The following is a 22,129-nucleotide window of genomic DNA, read 5'->3' as shown; positions in this document are numbered from 1 at the left end:
TAATGACTGCAACAAGTTATACGTGGGCGAAACATCAAGGGACCTCCAAACACGTATTTCAGAACACCAATACGCAAGCAGGTCTGACGACACAAGGAATGCATGCGTACAACACCGTAATTCACACAACCACTTGATAAACTACAGAAACTCAAGACTTATCGCCACAGAAGACAACACCCAATACCGAAGAATCCTGGAATCATCACTTATTTCTATATCCGACAACTTCAACCAGAATAGTGGCTTCTATAACATAGCTGAACCACTTGCCAAGAAACTTCTTCATCGCTATCCCACATAAGAACACTGTAGAAGGTCTGCTCACAAACTTGTCCAGTCTCCTTTCCAAGCTACCCAAGTTTTTAGACTCTACAACCCAACTCGGTACATCATCAGATGCAGCATTCTTCACCTGACCTCAGCCGGACTATAAATACTCGCGTTCCTTCCACCCCAGGTAGTTCTGTTTGTGACTTGAAAAAGCCCACTGTGTGGGCGAAACGTAGTCAATAAAGGATCACATTATACTGCATTTGTGTTTATATTGCCATTGTGTCGGTATTTTATACCATTTATTTCCATACCCAAGAGTTGCACATGTGTCTAATTTAACAACGTGTCGGTTCTTTGAACCATTCATCTACAAGTAAGTAAGTAAGTAAGTAAGTAAGTTTATTCAGGTATACACAAATACAGTTACATAGATTATCATACATAGCAGCATATGTGTAGAGAACCTAGGATAACCCAGAAAAGTCAGAGTGACTTACTACCATTGGGGCCCTGTGACTTATGTGAGTCTTCAACATCCATGTGTGACCTCTTGTTCTGTGTCCCCTCTCTAGAATAGCCTGTCTCTGTATGTATGATAATCTATGTAACTGTATTTGTGTATAAGTGAATAAACTTACACTGAGGACAAGGTTTCCTTCCTGGACACCGGAATTCAGGGTTCGATACGGCGTAAGCTGCCAGTGGCTTTATAAATCCCCAACAGCAAAAGACGGTAATTTTCATGTTGACTCCTCTAAATTATCACAGTCCTTAACCCTAACAACAACAAAATAAAATACTCCATACCCAGATACGGGAAGAACTTGTAAGTATTTCAAACATTCGTTTTTTCCGCCTCTTAAAGAAATGCATAGAGAACAGACGACTTTAGTGCTAATAATAGGACAAAAGCCACAGGATAAGTGGCTTCTGGGTGAACATATGGAGGTACATAAGGTGATTATTCACACGACCTTCAGGTGGTTACCTTTAATCTCCCCTCAAGGAGTATAGCCCTTGTGGCTTAGCGCTTCTTTTTGATTATAATAATAATAATCCCCTCAAGGAAGGTTCCTTGATGTTGGTGAGGGGCTCTTGATTTAGGGAATTGGATCTGTGCTCCAGTTCCCCTAATTAAGCCTGAATGCCTTCCACATCCCCCCCCAGGTGCTATATAATCCTCCGGGTTTAGCGCTTCCCCCCTTGATTATAATAATAATAATAATAGCTTTAATCTGCATAATTTATTGTCTAGAAATAGTGTTCATTGTGACCATTGTATAAACGCATTTTCATTACGATTGTATTTAGGTTAATAAACCAGATGGTAAGAGAAAGCCATGAAATATCAAAAAAAGCCACTCTGGCTTATTTCACAGAATTCCTTTGGTCTTCCTCCCCAGGATGCGACCCACAATAGGTACCTGTTTACTGTTAGGTGAACAGGGGCAACAGGCATGAAGAAACATGCCCAACATTCCCACTTGTACAAGGACCACAAGCAGTGTATAATCCCTATGGGTTTAGCACTCCCCCATAATAATAATAGTAATAATGTAACAGGACTGAACTCCCTTAAGTTCCTTCAGATACAAAGGAGTTTGAGGTAGTCAGTCCCTCAGCCTGGAGTCGATGTGTTCAATCACTTCGACTTCAGATATGATCATGCCAGTGGAACTACCGCCAGAACCATGAACCAGTTGTTTGTATGTATAATGAACCTGAATAAAGACCATCACCTTCACAATCAACCTACGCTTTTGAGAGGATACTTTAGACGCTATTTTGGTCTTTCCTGGACAATTATCAAGTCGGAGACTAAAACACTGTCTGAAATATTTTCTCCGAAGTATGGATTATTTAGTGAATTGTTCCATCCTTAGTATTGTGACAGTTATTTTTTTAAGTATATTTCATGTTTTATTTTGTGTATGGTATTAGGAACATTTTATTGTTACATAAGGAGAATATTGAAAATATAGTGGATTTAATATCTCTCAGGTTACAGTAAATTCTCAGTATAATGGACTAATAAATCAGAACATTAATAAAATAGAAAACAAAATTAAATACTCTACAGTATGGCTAATATGCACAATTTACAGATGTATTGTAGTAAATATTGAAAATGTATTAAAGTAAAATTTACTTAATGCACTGCAATGGTACTGTAACATGTATGTACCAGTATACACAAATAACCCGCACATAGAAGAGAGGAGCTTACGGCGACGTTTCGGTCCGACTTGGACCATTTACAAAGTCACACTGTCACAGTGTGACTTTGTAAATGGTCCAAGTCGGACCGAAACATCATCATAAGCTCCTTTCTTCTATGTGTGGGTTATTTGTGTATCGTTCCAGTCACGGTATTGTGCCTTTTTTTGTTATTTATGTATCAGTATATATGTTGTAATTTAAAAAGTGAAACCTGTAAATCGATACCTGTATTATCTTCTCAGATCCGACTGCCTTTAACCATGAAGCCAGCAGGAGCAGTGTTATACCCTGTACAAGGTAACATTCTGTTTTATTTATTATGTAAAAAGAAGGTTAATCTTATCTATAGATTTTTGTGTTAAGTCAGTGGCTCATTCATATAGTTCTTAGAGATGCGAGGACTGCGCTCTTTAATTATACATTGTTATAAGAGGCTTTAGGCTTCGATAATCTGGCTGAGCCCAAATGCAATAAAAAAAGAAATTAATGAAGTTATTAACCCTTTGAGGGTTTTCGTCGTACTAGTACGTTTTACGCGTAGGGGTTTTTGACGTACTAGTACTCATAAATTCTAGCGGCCTCAAATCTAGTGGGAGAAAGCTGGTAGGCCTTCATATGAAAGAATGGGTCTATGTGGTCAGTGTGCACAGTCTAAAAAAAATCCTGCAGCACACAGTGCATAATGAGAAAAAAAAAACTTTGACCATTTTTTTTTAATAAATCAGCGATTTTGCAGTGTATTTTCGTATGGTATTTATTGTTGTATTCTAGTTTTCTTGGTCTCATTTTATAGAATGGAAGACATATTACAGAAATTGAGATGATTTTGACTGGTTTTACAAAGAAAGGTGCCTTGAAATTGAGCTCAAAGTAGCAGAAATGTTCGATTTTTACCAAACTTCAAAAGTAAACAAATCGTGCCAAGCGTGCAATACACGTCAACTGGTGAGTCTAATATTCTTTCACAAGTGCACCAACAATATTTATACCATTTTTTACACTAATGCAGTAGTCTGCATAACAGTAAATCTTATATTTTTTGTGAAAATAAAAATTCAAAGTGGAAAGCAAAAGAATATAAGAGGGGACTTGAGACATGACTAATGACTAGAGGAAATGTCATTTTAGTGCCAGGAATGTCTTTCTTGTTTATTCTGGACCCTATTCCGAAATTGGCATCTTTTGAAATTTGTGTGAAATTGGCAAAATTGCTAAATTCTGACCACTGTACTGGATAGTTGAATTTCATAAATGAGTGGTTTCTTGCATCCATTCGATAGAAAAAATGGAGTTCTAGCGAAATATTCATGTTTTTTGTCGACTAGTACAGTGAAATTGGCCGAAAATGGGGCTCAAAGTGGGCAAAATCGCCGATGCGTAAACATCGCCGAGACTGCTAACTTTGCGAGAGCATAATTCCGTAAGTTTTCTATCAAATTTCAAACTTTTGGTGTCTTTATGATCGGGAAAAGATTCTCTATCTTTTCATAAGAGAAAATAATTTTTTTTTTCTTTTAAATTTGGCCGACCCTGAGAACGAGTTTCGGAGAGGGCCTGTCGACCCTCAAAGGGTTAATACTAATGTTATTACCTTCAGTACTACAGGCACTATAGATACAGTGCTTCAGGTTTCGTAGTACAATACTAAATGTAGAAATATGCCAATTCTTTAATGTTGGTCCATATTTCATCACAGTCACAATTGCACATTGTTTTATATTCCTTATTCATGCCAGTATATTATTGCTGTAATCGACTTGTTTATATTAGTGTGTTATAGGTGTTTTAACAGTCTACAATATTATCATTAGTGTAGTCTACATCAGGTTTACATCTTTGGTGAAACTGACAGCTACTATATTAATAAAAATAATTATAATAATATTGTTCAATAGTTAATGAACATCTCAGGCATTTTCTTTTCTAAATATATTACTACTCAAAAGAAATACAGTGGACCCTCGGTTAATGGCCGTAATCCATTCCAGAAGCCCGGCCTAAAACCGAAATGGCTGAAAACTGAAATAATATTTTTTATAAGAATTAATGTAGGTTGGTAGACAGCAACCACCCAGGGAAGTACTACCGTCCTGCCAGATGACTGTGAAACAGAAACCTGTAACTGTTTTGCATGATGGTAGGATTGCTGGTTTCTTTTTCTGTCTCATAAACACACTAGATAACAGGGATATCTTGCTACTCCTACTTACACTTTGGTCACACTTCACAGACATGCACATGCATATATATATATACATACATCTAGGTTTTTCTCCTTTTTCTAAATAGCTCTTGTTCTTCTTTATTTCTTCTATTGTCCATGGGGAAGTGGAAAAGAATCTTTCCTCCGTAAGCTATGCGTGTCGTATGAGGCGACTAAAATGCCGGGAGCAATGGGCTAGTAACCCCTTCTCCTGTAGACATTTACTAAAAAAGAGAAGAAGAAAAACTTTATAAAACTGGGATGCTTGAATGTGCGTGGATGTAGTGCGGATGACAAGAAACAAATGATTGCTGATGTTATGAATGAAAAGAAGTTGGATGTCCTGGCCCTAAGCAAAACAAAGCTGAAGGGGGTAGGGGAGTTTCGGTGGGGGGAAATAAATGGGATTAAATCTGGAGTATCTGAGAGAGTTAGAGCAAAGGAAGGGGTGGCAGTAATGTTGAAGGATCAGTTACGGAAGGAGAAAAGAGAATATGAATGTGTAAATTCAAGAATTATGTGGATTAAAGTAAAGGTTGGATGCGAAAAGTGGGTCATAATAAGCGTGTATGCACCTGGAGAAGAGAGGAATGCAGAGGAGAGAGAGAGATTTTGGGAGATGTTAAGTGAATGTATAGGAGCCTTTGAACCAAGTGAGAGAGTAATTGTGGTAGTGGACCTGAATGCTAAAGTAGGAGAAACTTTTAGAGAGGGTGTGGTAGGTAAGTTTGGGGTGCCAGGTGTAAATGATAATGGGAGCCCTTTGATTGAACTTTGTATAGAAAGGGGCTTAGTTATAGGTAATACTAAGTATACAAGATATGATGTAGGGCGAAATTATGTATTGGTATAAAAGACTGTTGAGTAGAATGTACATGTTTATAGAGGGGCAGATATATCAGAGCACTTTCTAGTTGTAGCTATACTAGTAAAAGGTAGATGGGATATAAGGAGAATTAGGTGAAGGTTTATAAACTAAAAGAGGAGGCAGTTAGGGTAAGATATAGCTATTGGAGGATAAATGGGCTAATGAGAGCATAGGCAATGGGGTCGAAGAGGTATGGGGTAGGTTTAAAAATGTAGAGTGTTCAGCAGAAGTTTGTGGTTACAGGAAAGTGGGTGCGGGAGGGAAGAGGAGCGATTGGAGGAATGATGATGTAAAGAGAGAAGTAAGGGAGAAAAAGTTAGCATATGAGAAGTTTTTACAAAGTAGAAGTGATGCAAGGAGGGAAGAGTATATGGAGAAAAAGAGAGAGGTTAAGAGAGTGGTGAAGCAATGTAAAAAGAGAGCAAATGAGAGAGTGGGTGAGATGTTATCAACAAATTTTGTTGAAAATAAGAAAAAGTTTTGGAATGAGATTAACAAGTTAAGGAAGCCTAGAGAACAAATGGACATATTTTAAGAAAAAAGCTGTGAGGATAAATAAGTATACAAGATATGATGTAGGGCGGTATTGATGGGATAAAGATAAAATGACAGTAGTTTGTTGGATTATGTATTGGTAGATAAAAGACTGTTGAGTAGACTTCAGGATGTACATGTTTATAGAGGGGCCACAGATATATCAGATCACTTTCTAGTTGTAGCTACACTCAGAGTAAAAGGTAGATGGGATACAAGGAGAATTATTTCCCAGTAAAAGTAGGCCTTAGACAAGGATGTGTGATGTCACCGTGGTTGTTTAATATATTTATAGATGGGGTTGTAAGAGAAGTAAATGCGAGGGTCTTGGCAAAAGGCGTGGAGTTAAAAGATAAAGAATCACATATAAAGTGGGAGTTGTCACAGTTGCTCTTTGCTGATGACACTGTGCTCTTGGGAGATTCTGAAGAGAAGTTGCAGAGATTGGTGGATGAATTTGGTAGGGTGTGCAAAAGAAGAAAATTAAAAGTGAATACAGGAAAGAGTAAGGTTATGAGGATAACAAAAAGATTAGGTGATGAAAGATTGGATATCAGATTGGAGGGAGAGAGTATGGAGGAGGTGAATGTATTCAGATATTTGGGAGTGGACGTGTCAGCGGATGGGTCTATGAAAGATGAGGTGAATCATAGAATTGATGAGGGGAAAAGGGTGAGTGGTGCACTTAGGAGTCTGTGGAAACAAAGAACTTTGTCCTTGGAGGCAAAGAGGGGAATGTATGAGAGTATAGTTTTACCAACGCTCTTATATGGGTGTGAAGCATGGGTGATGAATGTTGCAGCGAGGAGAAGGCTTGAGGCAGTGGAGATGTCATGTCTGAGGGCAATGCGTGGTGTGAATATAATGCAAAGAATTCGTAGTTTGGAAGTTAGGAGGAGGTGCGGGATTACCAAAACTGTTGTCCAGAGGGCTGAGGAAGGGTTGTTGAGGTGGTTCAGACATGTAGAGAGAATGGAGCGAAACAGAGTGACTTCAAGAGTGTATCAGTCTGTAGTGGAAGGAAGGCGGGGTAGGGGTCGGCCTTGGAAAGGTTGGAGGGAGGGGGTAAAGGAGGTTTTGTGTTCGAGGAGCTTGGACTTCCAGCAGGCATGCATGAGCGTGTTTGATAGGAGTGAATGGAGACAAATGGTTTTTAATACTTGATGTGCTGTTGGAGTGTGAGCAAAGTAACATTTATGAAGGGGTTCAGGGAAACCGGCAGGCCGGACTTGAGTCCTGGAGATGGGAAGTACAGTGCCTGCACTCTGAAGGAGGGGTGTTAATGTTGCAGTTTAAAAACTGTAGTGTAAAGCACCCTTCAGGCAAGACAGTGATGGAGTGAATGATGGTGAAAGTTTTTCTTTTTCGGGCCACCCTGCCTTGGTGGGAATCGGCCAGTGTGATAATAAAAATATAAAAATAATTAATCCGTTCCAGATGTTCCAGACACCCAAAAATATTCACAAAAAGTAATGCTTTATTAATTAATGAATTAAAATAAATACATGAACAATTAAATCAGTATTACATATCTTTATTGACAACTCTTCTGGACTTATGGAAGATAGGGAGGAGGAGAGAGGGAGTTGAGGATATTGTTTGGAAGGGGTATCCCCTTCCCTAATAACTTCAGGTAACAATTCCCTCTCCGGGGTTACTTCCCTTCTTTGTCTTTTAATGGCACTAGGACCAGCTTGAGAGTCACTGCACATCTGTCACACAAAATAACTGTCAAGAGTGCTCTGTTTCTGGTATCTTTAAGATTTCTCTGAAGTGGGACAAAGTTTTGTCACCGAACATGTTGCAGATATGGCTTGTTTCAGCTTGGTCAGGGTGGTATTTCTCCACGAAAGCTTGCACCCTAGTCCACATTGCACATATCTCTTTAATCTCTGAAGAAGGCACCTCCTTCACTCCCTCTTCCTCCTCCTCTGAAGCAAGTTCCTCAGCTGCAGTCTGTTGCTGTTCAAGTTGAAGCTCTTGCAGCTCTTCACTGGTTAGCTCTTCCCTGTGGTCCTCTACCCATTCTTCCACATCCTCGCCTCTAACCTCCAACCACATGGACTTCACCAGTGCCACAATAGAATCCACAACAGGCAGAGGGTCCTCAGGGTCAACCTCAAACCCTTCAAAATCCCTCTCTTGGACACAACCTGGCCACAATTTTCTCTAAGCAGAGTTCAAAGTCCTGGAAGTCACTCCCTGCTAAGCCTTACTTATAAGGCTTATACAGTGGAGGATATTGATGTGATTCTTCCACAACTCTCTTAGGGTCAAATTTGTGTCCGAGGTCACTTCAAAGCACCTTTGAAACACAGCTTTGGTATAGAGTTTTTTGAAGTTAGAAATGACCTGCTGGTCCACGGGCTGGAGGAGGGGAGTTGTATTAGGAGGCAAGAACTTCACTCTCATAAACCTGAAGTCCCTAAACAACTGGTCTTCCAAGTCTGGAAGATGAGCAGAATGTCCAGTACCAGGAGGCACTTGAGTAACAATTTATTTTCCAGGAGGTATTTTTTCACACTTGGGCCAAACACATAATTGACTCACTACACTTCTTAAATCTCTCAAACCAGCCTTTGCTGGCCTTAAATTCACTAACATCAGCACTTGTTCCAGGCATTTTCTTTACAAGATCCGCATGCAACTGCCTCGCAGATAATCGACTCAACAACACTGACTCCTGCTAACTGTTTTTTGGTGATCCACAACAACAATAACTTCTCCATATTTTCAGTTATTGGTGGCTTTTGTTTGGTTAGCACATTTACCCCTTTTGCCACATCAGCTTGCTTGATTTGTTCTTTCTTTGCCAGGATAGAAGTGATTGTTGATTTGTTTTTCCTATACATCCTGGCAAGCTCAAGCACTTGAAGGTCACTCTCATATTTTTCAGTAATTTCCCTCTTCACTGCCATGGTGTTTCTCACTTTCTTTACCAAAGGAACTTTACTAGGAACTTTCTTTGGAACCATAGTTACTTATTTTGCAGTTGCACTTAATATAAAACCTCTACAAACAATGAAAATGTTTCGATGAATGAGCACAAGCTTCCTCACTCACCCAAAGACACAGCTAGACTGACGCCCAAGCCACGTCGGCTGGCCGGCCAATGCATCTCATACAGCCGATAAGCGAAATAACAGCCGATAACCAGAAGCTGAGAACCCGGCCGATAACTGAGTTGGCCAATAGCCAGAACGGCCAATAACTGAGGGCCCACTGTACTCTTAACAGATACAGTGTACACTTTTAGATAATTCATAAGATAACATTATGAGGTGTTTCCAGGTTTGTTTGTTTATTAGGTTCAAAGCCTATCAGCCATAATAAGATCAGTGAGGCTGCATGTTGCCCTGTACACTATCAATCAGTGACATTTAATCCCTTTAAAATAGAGGAAAACAGTAAACTCTTAACATGTATATACTCTACCTCTCAGCAGGGGCATTTAGACTCCCAAAATCTCTACGAAACCAGGAAGTCAAAACTCAGAATACGGCAAGCCATGTCATAAACGTTTGGGCTCTTTCTTGTATTGTGTGCAAATATATGTGCATGTTATGATGAATAATGATTGTTTAGCGACCTAAGAACATTCATTAAACAGCCAACTGCAGTTGAACATCCAAGAGTCCTTAGAAAAGATGTAGATTGTGCCAGAGTGCCTTGTATGCAACCACGTACATACTCAGAAAGAAATAGAAAAATAGTGCATAAAATTAGTGGGAATTGAAAAATAGCATTCAGGTTTATTGCCTCCCCATAAATAAAATAATGCAAAATAATATTCAGTGTGGTCTATCACAAATTACAGAATTGTTAGACAAAATTTTGGCTAAAAATATATAGGAAAAACATTGTTAGGTTAAATGACACTATTTTCTTTAAGCTTTCCTCTGTTCTAAAACAGCAAAACTAATTTTTGACTTTGGTAATAACAAATTAAAAAAAACCATAACATACCCCAATAACCATTATCTTAAAGAAATACCAGCCATTGTAGTAAAAAAAATTGTGTACGTATATAATTAGTATAACTATTGAAAACTTGCTTTTCAATACTTTCGATTCTGCATTTTTATATTTTTAATTCAATATGTACTTTAATACTCACTGCCAATAATTTCCAGGTGTGACACTTCATCGAGTTGCTGCTGGACAAAGATCTCAGGGAGATGGCGAGGAACAGGCATTGATCTCTTTTCCCCAGTTACAAGAATCAGGAAAAATACTTCTACAGTCATCGACCAAATCAAAAATCACACATAAGAAGACTATCAAAGAAATCATTCACAATGTTGAAGCTGTACACAAACTAAAAGAGGATGTTGAACTGGAAAATTCTGTAATGTTACCTGTTTTAGGAAAAGAAACGTCTCATAATATCAAGCGGACAAATAAGTACTTACCGGAAGTTGCAGACATTGCTCTTAAGCTGACAAAAGTTTCCATTATGTCTGCACCAGACACTTACTTGCTTAATACTCCACCTAAGAATTTAAACAAAGAGAGAATCATTCCCTTGATTCCAAGAAGTCAAAGCACAGGTTCCCTCTCTTGTACAAGAGAAAGAGCTTCAAACATATATTCCAAAAAGAGAAAAGACCCAAAGTTTGTGCCTTATGAGCCCTATAAAGGGTGTGTGAAGCCGATACTTAGTAAAAAGAACAAAATGAGGAACAAAGAAAGCATAAGCGAGACTGAGGTGTCAGAACAAGAGGCAAATAACACATGTGTGGAGAAGACTTCTGCTGTCAGTGCTGATAATGATGACAAGAATGCCGAAAAGGTAATTTAGAATTTTTTCACGTCTGTCATTTTGAGAATTCAAGGAGAAAACCTCTTAAAGGGGATGACATGATGTTGGTGAAGGGCTCTTGATCCAAGGAATTGCAGCTACCCCTCCCCTTCCATGGACTGAACCTAATTAATCTCCCATTCCCCATGCACTGTATGACCCCTCTGGGGGTCATATAGTGCATAGGTAGCAAAATCTTTTGTATGCATGCCTGTTGTAAGGATGAATTAAATAAGGTTATTAAAATAAGTACAGTACTCTACATGAGATTTCTGTAAGTGAGTAGTATCAGGCATGTGTATGAGTGAGCTTTTTAACTATAGAGAGGCCTCTTCCCTGTAATCTTTGTTTCTCTTATGTAACTTGCACTTTATTTGTGGAATTATTCTTTGGATCATATCTGATTGAAATATATTTTCTTTAACACTAGCCATTTCCTACTAAGGTAGGGTGACCCAAAAAAAGAGAAAACACGTTTACCATCATTCACTTAATTGCTGTCTTACCAGAATTTTGCTGACATCTCATTTCAGAGGTCCTCCGAATTGGAACAGCTCCACCCCTTTTTTAAAATGCAGGCACTATACATCCCACCTCCAGGACTCAATCCTGGCTAACCAGTTTCCCTGAATCCCTTCATAACTCTAACCTTGCTCACAGCACAAATACGATGTAAATCTTAATAATTATTATGCATTATTTGCCTTGATAATACAATTTTTTTTTATTCTAACCCTAGCGGTAGCTAACAAAAGAAACATTTATTTTTAAGATGAGCATATTAGTGAAGGACTTTGAAGAGGAAAGAGCAGCTTGGGAGAAGAACACATCAATTCTTAACTCTGAGAAGAAGAAGTTAGAGGACCAGCTCAGCCAAATCAAGAAAGAAAAGAGTATTTTGGAGAGTCAACTAAGTGTTCAGTCACAGGTACGAAGAAGAGTATTTTGGAGAGTCAACTAAGTGTTCAGTCACAGGTACTTAAGTTACTGCTCTATTCCTTTCGATTTTCATGTTAGATTGAGAGCATTTAATCTGAATTAAATTTTTTAATATAGCATGATTTTTTTTAGCCATGTTATAGTTTATGAATCATTAATAACAATTTTGAAGGGACTTGAGCTAGATCTCAGCATGTGGGTGGGAGATTCAACCACAAAAATATACATTTGTGGTGACAGTGGTGCCATTCTAACCTCTCTAGTGTATAGAAATAAATGTAGTTGGATGTAACTGTGTTAAACTGTCGTTTAACACAGTTTTGTTTGGCACGTTTTGGTTATAGCACTATTGAAGAATTGCGGAATATTTTTGTACAACACTTTGTAAAATTAACTTAACAAGGTTCAGTTTGCGGGAGGGGAAAAAATTTGGAGCATCACCCGCAGGATACACTGCCTGGCTGTGGGTTAGACCACTGAGTCAACGGGAAAGAGCTACCGCCATCCCCCGCCACCCCTCGCCACCATCACCACCCTCCATCACTTCCACCACCCTTGTCCCAGCCTTGGGTTCATATATTTGTAGGATCATCCTATGCTAGAAAATATGAGTAAATGTGAGTTTGTTTGATGACTGACTAACTGAATTACTGACTGATTGAGTTACTGACTGATTTACTGACTTGATTGACTGACTTACTAACTGTATTACTGATTTGACTGACTTACTGACTGTATTACTGACTTACTGATTTGATTGACTTACTGACTTGACTGACTGATTTACTGACTTGACTGACTGATTTACTAACTTGACTGACTGATTTGAATGATTTATGCACACTCCAGTACAACCATCGACTTCAGTACCAGAACCTCTACCATCCACCTCAGCCCAGTAGGGCCACAGCATAACTCTCCACTCCCCACAATCATCCACAAACACCAGCACCAACAATTTAAGGTAAGAAATACTACTATTTCTGTTGCATTTGTAATCTTAAGCAGTAAAAATAACATAATACATCACAACAGTGAACTACAATTACGTATTCACTTTTATTTTTGTAAGATCTGTTGGTCTAAAAAAAGTTGTTTGTGCAAGAAAGGCATAAAATACCGACACTATGAAAGTTAAGACACATGTGCAACATCTGGATATCTTTATTGTAGACGTTTTGCCATCCAGTGGCTTTATCAATACAGATTCGAGGACATAATTAGAAGACAGTAGAACTATGTACAAAAGATGAGATAATCAGTCCCTCAACCTTGGAATTAGTGTTCACAGCATCGTGGTGGAGGAGAATCTGGAGCAAAGGCAAGAAGACTGGCAGTTATATAGGCGTCAGTGGATAAGGACGTGTAGCAGACGAGGGCATAATCACTGGTAGGCGGGATTCCCCAGTGGAATTAGGTCCTACCCAAAGGGATGGGTTAGTTGTAGCAGCCTTCTTGCCTTTGTTCCAGATTCTCCTCCACCACGATGCTGTGAACACTAACTCCAAGGCTGAGGGATTGATTATCTCATCTTTTGTACATAGTTCTACTGTCTTCTAATTATGTTCTCGAATCTGCATTGATAAAGCCACTGGATGGCGAAACGTCTACAATAAAAATATCCAGATGTTGCACATGTGTCTTAACTTTCAGAAAGTTGTTTGGCTTTTTTGGGGGCTCCCAGGACTGTAACTGTTTTTCCCATTAGTTCTTCAGTTTGTCTAGCACAGTTTTAACTACCACGGCGTTTTCAGAAACATAACTACCATGTTAAACGATGGTCTACTGTATTATACCTTGTCTAGTGGTCAGAGCATTGGTCCAAAAAATTTAGGATTAACTTGCCATGGGCTTAAGTCCTGCCCATTCCTTGTGTTGTTTACAGTCATGTTATTACTGCCTTTGCAAGCCATAGTATATACAGGAGGGCCCCACTTATACAGCAGGTTAGGTTCTGGGCTACTGCTGTAAAGCAAAAATGGCTGTAAGGTAAATCGTAGCCTTTTTTTTCACTTTCAGATGCATATAAAAGCCTGATAACATGTTTACACTATTATATATTAAGTGAGAAATATAGCTAGGCCTATGAATATGCAATACACACATTACTTTTTTTTTAACATGTTGGCCATTTCCCACTGAGGCAGGGTGACCCAGAAAGAAAGAAAAACCCAAAAAGAAAGAAAAAATTTTAATTATCATTCAACACTTTCACCATCACTAATACATAATCACTGTCTTTGCAGAGGCAGTCAGATATGACAGTTAAGACATCCCTCCAAACTGACAATATCCTAAACCCCTCCTTTAAAGTGCAGGCATTGTACTTCCCATTTCCAGGATTCAAGTCCGGCTAACTGGTTTCCCTGAATCCCTTCACAAAATATTACTTTGCTGAAACACTAACAGCTTGTCAGGTCCCAAAAACCATTCATCTCCATTCACTCCTATCTAACATGCTCACGCACGCTTGCTGGAAGTCCAAGCCTCTCACCCGCAAAACTCCTTTACCCCCTCCCTCCAACCTTTTTGGCCATGACCCCTACCCTGCCTTCCTTCTGCAGTAGATTTATACACTCTCCAAGTTATTCTACTTTGTTCCATCCTCTCTAAATGACCAAACCTCCTCAACAGCCCCTCTTCAGCCCTCTGAATACTGTATTACTTTTAGCAACTCCATACCTCCTCCTAATTTCCACACTATGAATTCTCTGCATAATATTTACACCACACATTACCCTTTGACCCAACATCCCCACTGCCCCAACCGCCTCCTCGCTGCAACATTTTCTACCATGCTTCACACTCATATAAGAGTGTTAGTATCACTATACTCTCATATATTCCCTTCTTTGCCTCCATGGATAACGTTCTTTGTTTCCATAGATATCTCAATGCACCACTCACCTTTTTTCCTTCATCAATTCTATGGTTTACCTCATCCTTCATAAAACCCATCTGCTGACAAGTCAACTCCCAAATATCTGAAAATATTCACTTCTTCCATGCTCCCTCTCTCCAATATGATATCCAATTTCTCTTTATCTAAATTGTTTGGTACCCTCATCACCTTACTCTTATATATATTCACTTTCAACTTTCTACTTTTACACACCCTCCCAAACTTGTCCACTAACCTTTGCAACTTTTTTTTAGAATCCCCTAAAAGCAAAGTATCATCAGCAAAAAAGTAACTGCATCAACTTCCATTTTGTATTTGATTCCCCAAAATTTAGTCCCACCCCTCTTCCCAACACACTAGCATTTACTTCTTTTACAACCCATCTATAAATATGTTAAACAGCCATATTTATATGAGTTTTAATATATTTTTAATTCTTTATCTCTTAGATACATGTACTTATACTTCACTAAAGGCAAAAGTAATGCAGTATAAATATACAGCACAGTGGTACCTCGAGTTTTGAACATCTCCCAACTCTAACAATTATGTAAGTGTATTTTTGTAAGTGCTTTTGTAAGTGTATTTCTGGGGGTCTGAAACAAGCTAATCTAATTTACATTATTCCTTATGGGAACAAATTCGTTGGGTATCAGCATGCGAACAGCCTTCTGGAACGAATTAAGTTCATAACTCGAGGTACCACTGTGTATTCCTTCTTTGCAATTTTATTTGTTTTAGCATATTCTAACCATAATGTAACAATCTCTAGTAGTTTGCCTCTCACATTTAGAATACTCATGTTCTTTAGATTGTGATATATTTTGCTGTACTTTTGCCTTACAGTAAACTCTAAACTCCAAACTTTGGATTCTCTGCATTATATTCACACTTCATATTGCCTTCAGAAATGACATCTCCACTGCCTTCAGCCTTCTCCTTGTTGCAACACTCACAACCCATGCCTCACACCCATACAAGAGCATTGGTATAACTATACTCTCACACATTCCCCTCTTTGCTTTCATGGATAAAGTTCTTTGTCAGCACAGACTCCTTAGTGCACCACTCACCTTTTTCCTCTCATCAATTCTATGATTCACCTCATCCTTCATAGACCCATCTGTTGACACGTCCACTCCCAAATATCTGAACACATTCACCTCCTCCATACTCTCTCCCTCCAATCTGATGTCCAGTCTTCTGTTACCTAAGTTTTTTGTTATCCTCATCACCTTACTCTTTCCTATATTCACTTTTAACTTCTTTTAAATACCCTACCAAACTCATCAACCCACCTCTGCAACTTCTCTTCAGAATCTCCCAAAAGCAGTGTCATCAGCAAAGATTGTAATAATAATAATAACCCCCAACACTCTGGAAGACGGCTAGAAAAAATCTCATATTTATGTTAATTTATTCTTCTGTGGGGTGTATTTATCATGTTTAGATGTTATATAGTGTGTTTATTATATAATTTTGAAAAAATATCATAGATGGATTATTGAAAATGTGTATATTAATGTAATATACGACATTTAATGTGCCTCAGAGTGATTATTATTGTGTGTTATTATTGTTCTCTTTATTAATATGGCATCCTCAAGATAAGATAAGATAAGACACTCTTAGTGATTTTAATGTGTACCTGCATGCCAGCACAGTGTGTTAGTTTATTTAGGTACAGGTACACATAAGTATAATTATCAGAGTACCTGGATTTTACCTGGAGAGAGTTTCGGGGGTCAACGCCCCCGCGGCCCGGTCTGTGACCAGGCCTCCTGGTGGATCAGCGCCTGATCAACCAGGCTGTTGCTGCTGGCTGCACGCAAACCAACGTACGAGCCACAGCCCGGCTGATCAGGAACTGACTTTAGGTGCTTGTCCAGTGCCAGCTTGAAGACTGCCAGGGGTCTGTTGGTAATCCCCCTTATGTGTGCTGGGAGGCAGTTGAACAGTCTCGGGCCCCTGACACTTATTGTATGGTCTCTTAACGTGCTAGTGACACCCCTGCTTTTCATTGGGGGGATGGTGCATCGTCTGCCAAGTCTTTTGCTTTCGTAGTGAGTGATTTTCGTGTGTAAGTTCGGTACTAGTCCCTCTAGGATTTTCCAGGTGTATATAATCATGTATCTCTCCCTCCTGCATTCCAGGGAATACAGGTTTAGAAACCTCAAGCGCTCCCAGTAATTGAGGTGTTTTATCTCCGTTATGCGCGCCGTGAAAGTTCTCTGTAAAACATGAAATAACTTTGCAATAACCATTTAATCTGTTATAGCCTTACTAATCTTAAGTTAATTTTTAAGTTTGCCCAAAATGTTTTGCATACATGGGGCTTTTGGCATGTACACTCAACTATTATATTCCTTTGTACAACTATGTATCATGTCAAAATAAAATTATTATTATTATTATTATTATTATTATTTTTTTTTTTTTTTTTTTTTTTTTAAAAATTCGGCCGTCTCCCACCGAGGCAGGGTGACCCAAAAAAGAAAGAAAATCCCCAAAAAGAAAATACTTTCATCATCATTCAACACTTTCACCACACTCGCACATTATCACTGTTTTTGCAGAGGTGCTCAGAATACAACAGTCTAGAAGCATACACATATGAAGATACACAACATATCCCTCCAAACTGCCAATATCCCAAAACCCCTCCTTTAAAGTGCAGGCATTGTACTTCCCATTTCCAGGACTCAAGTCCGACTATATGAAAATAACCGGTTTCCCTGAATCCCTTCACTAAATATTACCCTGCTCACACTCCAACAGATCGTCAGGTCCCAAGTACCATTCGTCTCCATTCACTCCTATCTAACACGCTCATGCACGCTTGCTGGAAGTCCAAGCCCCTTGCCCACAAAACCTCCTTTACCCCCTCTCTCCAACCCTTTCGAGGACGACCCCTACCCCGCCTTCCTTCCCCTATAGATTTATATGCTTTCCATGTCATTCTACTTTGATCCATTCTCTCTAAATGACCAAACCACCTCAACAACCCCTCTTCTGCCCTCTGACTAATACTTTTATTAACTCCACACCTTCTCCTAATTTCCACACTCCGAATTTTCTGTAAAATATTTACACCACACATTGCCCTTAAACAGACATCTCCACTGCCTCCAACCGTCTCCTCGCTACTGCATTTACCACCCAAGCTTCACACCCATATAAGAGTGTTGGTACTACTATACTTTCATACATTCCCTTCTTTGCCTCCATAGATAACGTTTTTTGACTCCACATATACCTCAAAGCACCACTCACCTTTTTTCCCTCATCAATTCTATGATTAACCTCATCCTTCATAAATCCATCCGCCGACACGTCAACTCCCAAGTATCTGAAAACATTCACTTCTTCCATACTCCTCCTCCCCAATTTGATATCCAATTTTTCTTTATCTAAATCATTTGACACCCTCATCACCTTACTCTTTTCTATGTTCACTTTCAACTTTCTACCTTTACACACATTCCCAAACTCATCCACTAACCTTTGCAATTTTTCTTTAGAATCTCCCATAAGCACAGTATCATCAGCAAAAAGTAACTGTGTCAATTCCCATTTTGAATTTGATTCCCCAAAATTTAATCCCACCCCTCTCCCGAACACCCTAGCATTTACTTCCTTTACAACCCCATCTATAAATATATTAAACAACCATGGTGACATTACACATCCCTGTCTAAGACCTACTTTTACCGGGAAGTAGTCTCCCTCTCTTCTACACACCCTAACCTGAGCCTCACTATCCTCATAAAAACTCTTTACAGCATTTAATAACTTACCACCTATTCCATATACTTGCAACATCTGCCACATTGCTCCTCTATCCACTCTATCATATGCCTTTTCTAAATCCATAAATGCAATAAAAACTTCCCTACCTTTATCTAAATACTGTTCACATATATGCTTCAATGTAAACACTTGATCTACACATCCCCTACCCACTCTGAAACCTCCTTGCTCATCCGCAATCCTACATTCTGTCTTACCTCTAATTCTTTCAATTATAACCCTACCATACACTTTTCCTGGTATACTCAATAAGCTTATTCCTCTATAATTTTTACAGTCTCTTTTGTCCCCTTTCCCTTTATATAAAGGGACTATACATGCTCTCCGCCAATCCCTAGGTACCTTCCCCTCTTTCATACATTTATTAAACAAAAGTACCAACCACTCCAACACTATATCCCCCCCTGCTTTTAACATTTCTGTCATGATCCCATCAGTTCCAGCTGCTTTACCCCCTTTCATTTTACGTAATGCCTCACGTACCTCCCCCACACTTACATTCTGCTCTTCTTCACTCCTAAAAGATGGTATACCTCCCTGACCAGTGCATGAAATTACTGCCTCTGTTTCTTCCTTAACATTTAAAAGTTCCTCAAAATATTCTCGCCATCTACCCAATACCTCCATCTCCCCATCTACTAACTCCCCTACTCTGTTTTTAACTGACAAATCCATATTTTCCCTAGGCTTTCTTAACTTGTTTAACTCACTCCAAAATTTTTTCTTATTTTCATTAAAATTTCTTGACAGTGCCTCTCCCACTCTATCATCTGCTCTCCTTTTGCACTCTCTCACCACTCTCTTTACCTTTCTTTTACTCTCCATATACTCTGCTCTTCTTATAACACTTCTGCTTTGTAAAAACCTCTCATAAGCTACCTTTTTCTCTTTTATCACACCCTTTACTTCATCATTCCACCAATCACTCCTCTTTCCTCCTGCGCCCACCCTCCTATAACCACAAACTTCTGCCCCACATTCTAATACTGCATTTTTAAAACTATTCCAACCCTCTTCAACCCCCCCACTACTCATCTTTGCACTAGCCCACCTTTCTGCCAATAGTCGCTTATATCTCACCCGAACTTCCTCCTCCCTTAGTTTATACACTTTCACCTCCCTCTTACTTGTTGTTGCCACCTTCCTCTTTTCCCATCTACCTCTTACTCTAACTGTAGCTACAACTAAATAATGATCCGATATATCAGTTGCCCCTCTATAAACATGTACATCCTGGAGCCTACCCATCAACCTTTTATCCACCAATACATAATCTAATAAACTACTTTCATTACGTGCTACATCATACCTTGTATATTTATTTATCCTCTTTTTCATAAAATATGTATTACTTATTACCAAATTTCTTTCTACACATAGCTCAATTAAAGGCTCCCCATTTACATTTACCCCTGGCACCCCAAATTTACCTACTACTCCCTCCATAACATTTTTACCCACTTTAGCATTGAAATCCCCAACCACCATTACTCTCACACTTGATTCAAAACTCCCCACGCATTCACTCAACATTTCCCAAAATCTCTCTCTCTCCTCTACACTTCTCTCTTCTCCAGGTGCATACACGCTTATTATAACCCACTTTTCACATCCAATCTTTATTTTACTCCACATAATCCTTGAATTTATACATTTGTAGTCCCTCTTTTCCTGCCATAGCTTATCCTTCAACATTATTGCTACTCCTTCTTTAGCTCTAACTCTATTTGAAACCCCTGACCTAATCCCATTTATTCCTCTCCACTGAAACTCTCCCACCCCCTTCAGCTTTGTTTCACTTAAAGCCAGGACATCCAGCTTCTTCTCATTCATAACATCCACAATCATCTCTTTCTTATCATCTGCACAACATCCACGCACATTCAGACTTCCCACTTTGACAATTTTCTTCTTCTTATTCTTTTTAGTAATCTTTACAGGAAAAGGGGTTACTAGCCCATTGTTCCCGGCATTTTAGTTGACTTTTACAACACGCATGGCTTACGGAGGAAAGATTCTTATTCCACTTCCCCATGGATATAAAAGGAAAATTAATAAGACCAAGAACTATTAAGATAAAAATCAAAGAAAACTCAGATGAGTGTGTATAAATAAATGTGTACATGTATGTATAGTGTGACCTAAGTGTAAGTAGAAGTAGCAAGACATGCCTGTAATCTTGCATATTTATGAGACAGACAAAAGACACCAGCAATCCTACCATCATGTAAAACAATCACAGGCTTTCGTTTTACACTCACTTGGCAGGACGGTAGTACCTCCCTGGGTGGTTGCTGTCTACCAACCTACTACCTATTATTATTATTATTATTATTATTATTATTATTATTTTTTTTTTTTTTTTTTTTTTTTTCAACAAGTCGGCCGTCTCCCACCGAGGCAGGGTGACCCAAAAAAGAAAGAAAATCCCCAAAAAGAAAATACTTTCATCATCATTCAACACTTTCACCACACTCGCACATTATCACTGTTTTTGCAGAGGTGCTCAGAATACAACAGTCTAGAAGCATACACATATAAAGATACACAACACTTGAAATTTTGGAGTTTCCAGACATAATGAAGAGATGCGGTGCTCATGGAACTCATGGAGAATGTAAACAAACCAAGTGGGGCATGGTGACTGTATTAGAAAGTCAGGTGGGGGAGCCGTATAGTGAGTTCTGGTCATAATTTGAAATGTCCGTAGTAGTGGAATGTCATAAAGCAAAACACCATAAAGTGGGGCCCTACTGTACCATCATAGTGTGCTCCTTGCTGAACGATGAATTCATTTACCAACGTGGTCTTAGGAACGTAACTCCATCGTTCAGTGAGGAGAGGCTGTACATTACTAAATTTAAATGAGAAACTTTGGTTATTCTATTTAGGTCACCCTGCCTTGGTGGGATATAGGCAGTTTGTTGAAAAAAAACAGAAAAGACTGTCTTCTTCTTTATATTATTTATATTCTATGCATAATATTCACACTACGCATTAATCTCATTCCACAAATTTTTCAAGTTTGTTTTTCATGACAAATTGCAGGTTAATACAGAACTGAAGAAACTCTTGGTTGCATCAGTCGGTGAAGATGTTCAGGGACGAGTGCAATGTCTTACCGAAGACAAAGCACGCATGGCTACCATGATTCGTCACTATTCCGAGAGGGTGGATCGTGATTATGAAGAAAAGGAAAGAATGGGAATTCAGTGCGATGTTTGGCGCTCCAAGTTTCTCGGCAGCAGGTTATTATGTGTTTTTATGTTATTCTGGATTTGCTCTATCAGATTCTGATAAAGTATTACATTTAGACAAACAGAAACACACACAGTTGTTATTACAGATGTACTGAACATGTAATAAGTATTCATTACCCAGTCTTATTTTTTAATGTAACAGTGCACATAGAAGTCTCAGTAGAGCTTGTTTGAAAAATATTTTTTTATACTATGTGCCATAGCCTGTTTGAATGTATTATTTAATTACTACGCCATTCACTCTGTTACTAGTATATTATTATTCTCCAATTAATTACATAGGAAAATATAATGCTGTAGCTACTTATTTTGACCC

At 38.8% G+C, this 22,129-nt stretch overlaps 1 protein-coding gene across 1 annotated transcript in view; it reads left to right on the top strand.

The window, feature by feature from the left end:
- Positions 1-997: 997 nt before the first annotated feature.
- Positions 998-22,129, top strand: part of LOC128692410 (golgin-45) — a 51,454-nt gene continuing 30,322 nt past the window's right edge. Inside the window, exons 1-5 of the mRNA XM_070096292.1 lie at positions 998-1,102; positions 2,739-2,793; positions 10,235-10,893; positions 11,675-11,830; positions 21,602-21,801. Coding sequence (XP_069952393.1) covers positions 2,757-2,793; positions 10,235-10,893; positions 11,675-11,830; positions 21,602-21,801 — 1,052 coding nt within the window. The 5' untranslated portion in view covers positions 998-1,102; positions 2,739-2,756. The remainder of the gene's footprint in view (positions 1,103-2,738; positions 2,794-10,234; positions 10,894-11,674; positions 11,831-21,601; positions 21,802-22,129) is intronic.

This window comes from Cherax quadricarinatus, chromosome 53 (genome assembly GCF_038502225.1).
Source record: "Cherax quadricarinatus isolate ZL_2023a chromosome 53, ASM3850222v1, whole genome shotgun sequence".
NCBI lineage: Eukaryota > Metazoa > Arthropoda > Malacostraca > Decapoda > Parastacidae > Cherax > Cherax quadricarinatus.
This window is presented reverse-complemented; position numbering and strand designations above follow the sequence as displayed.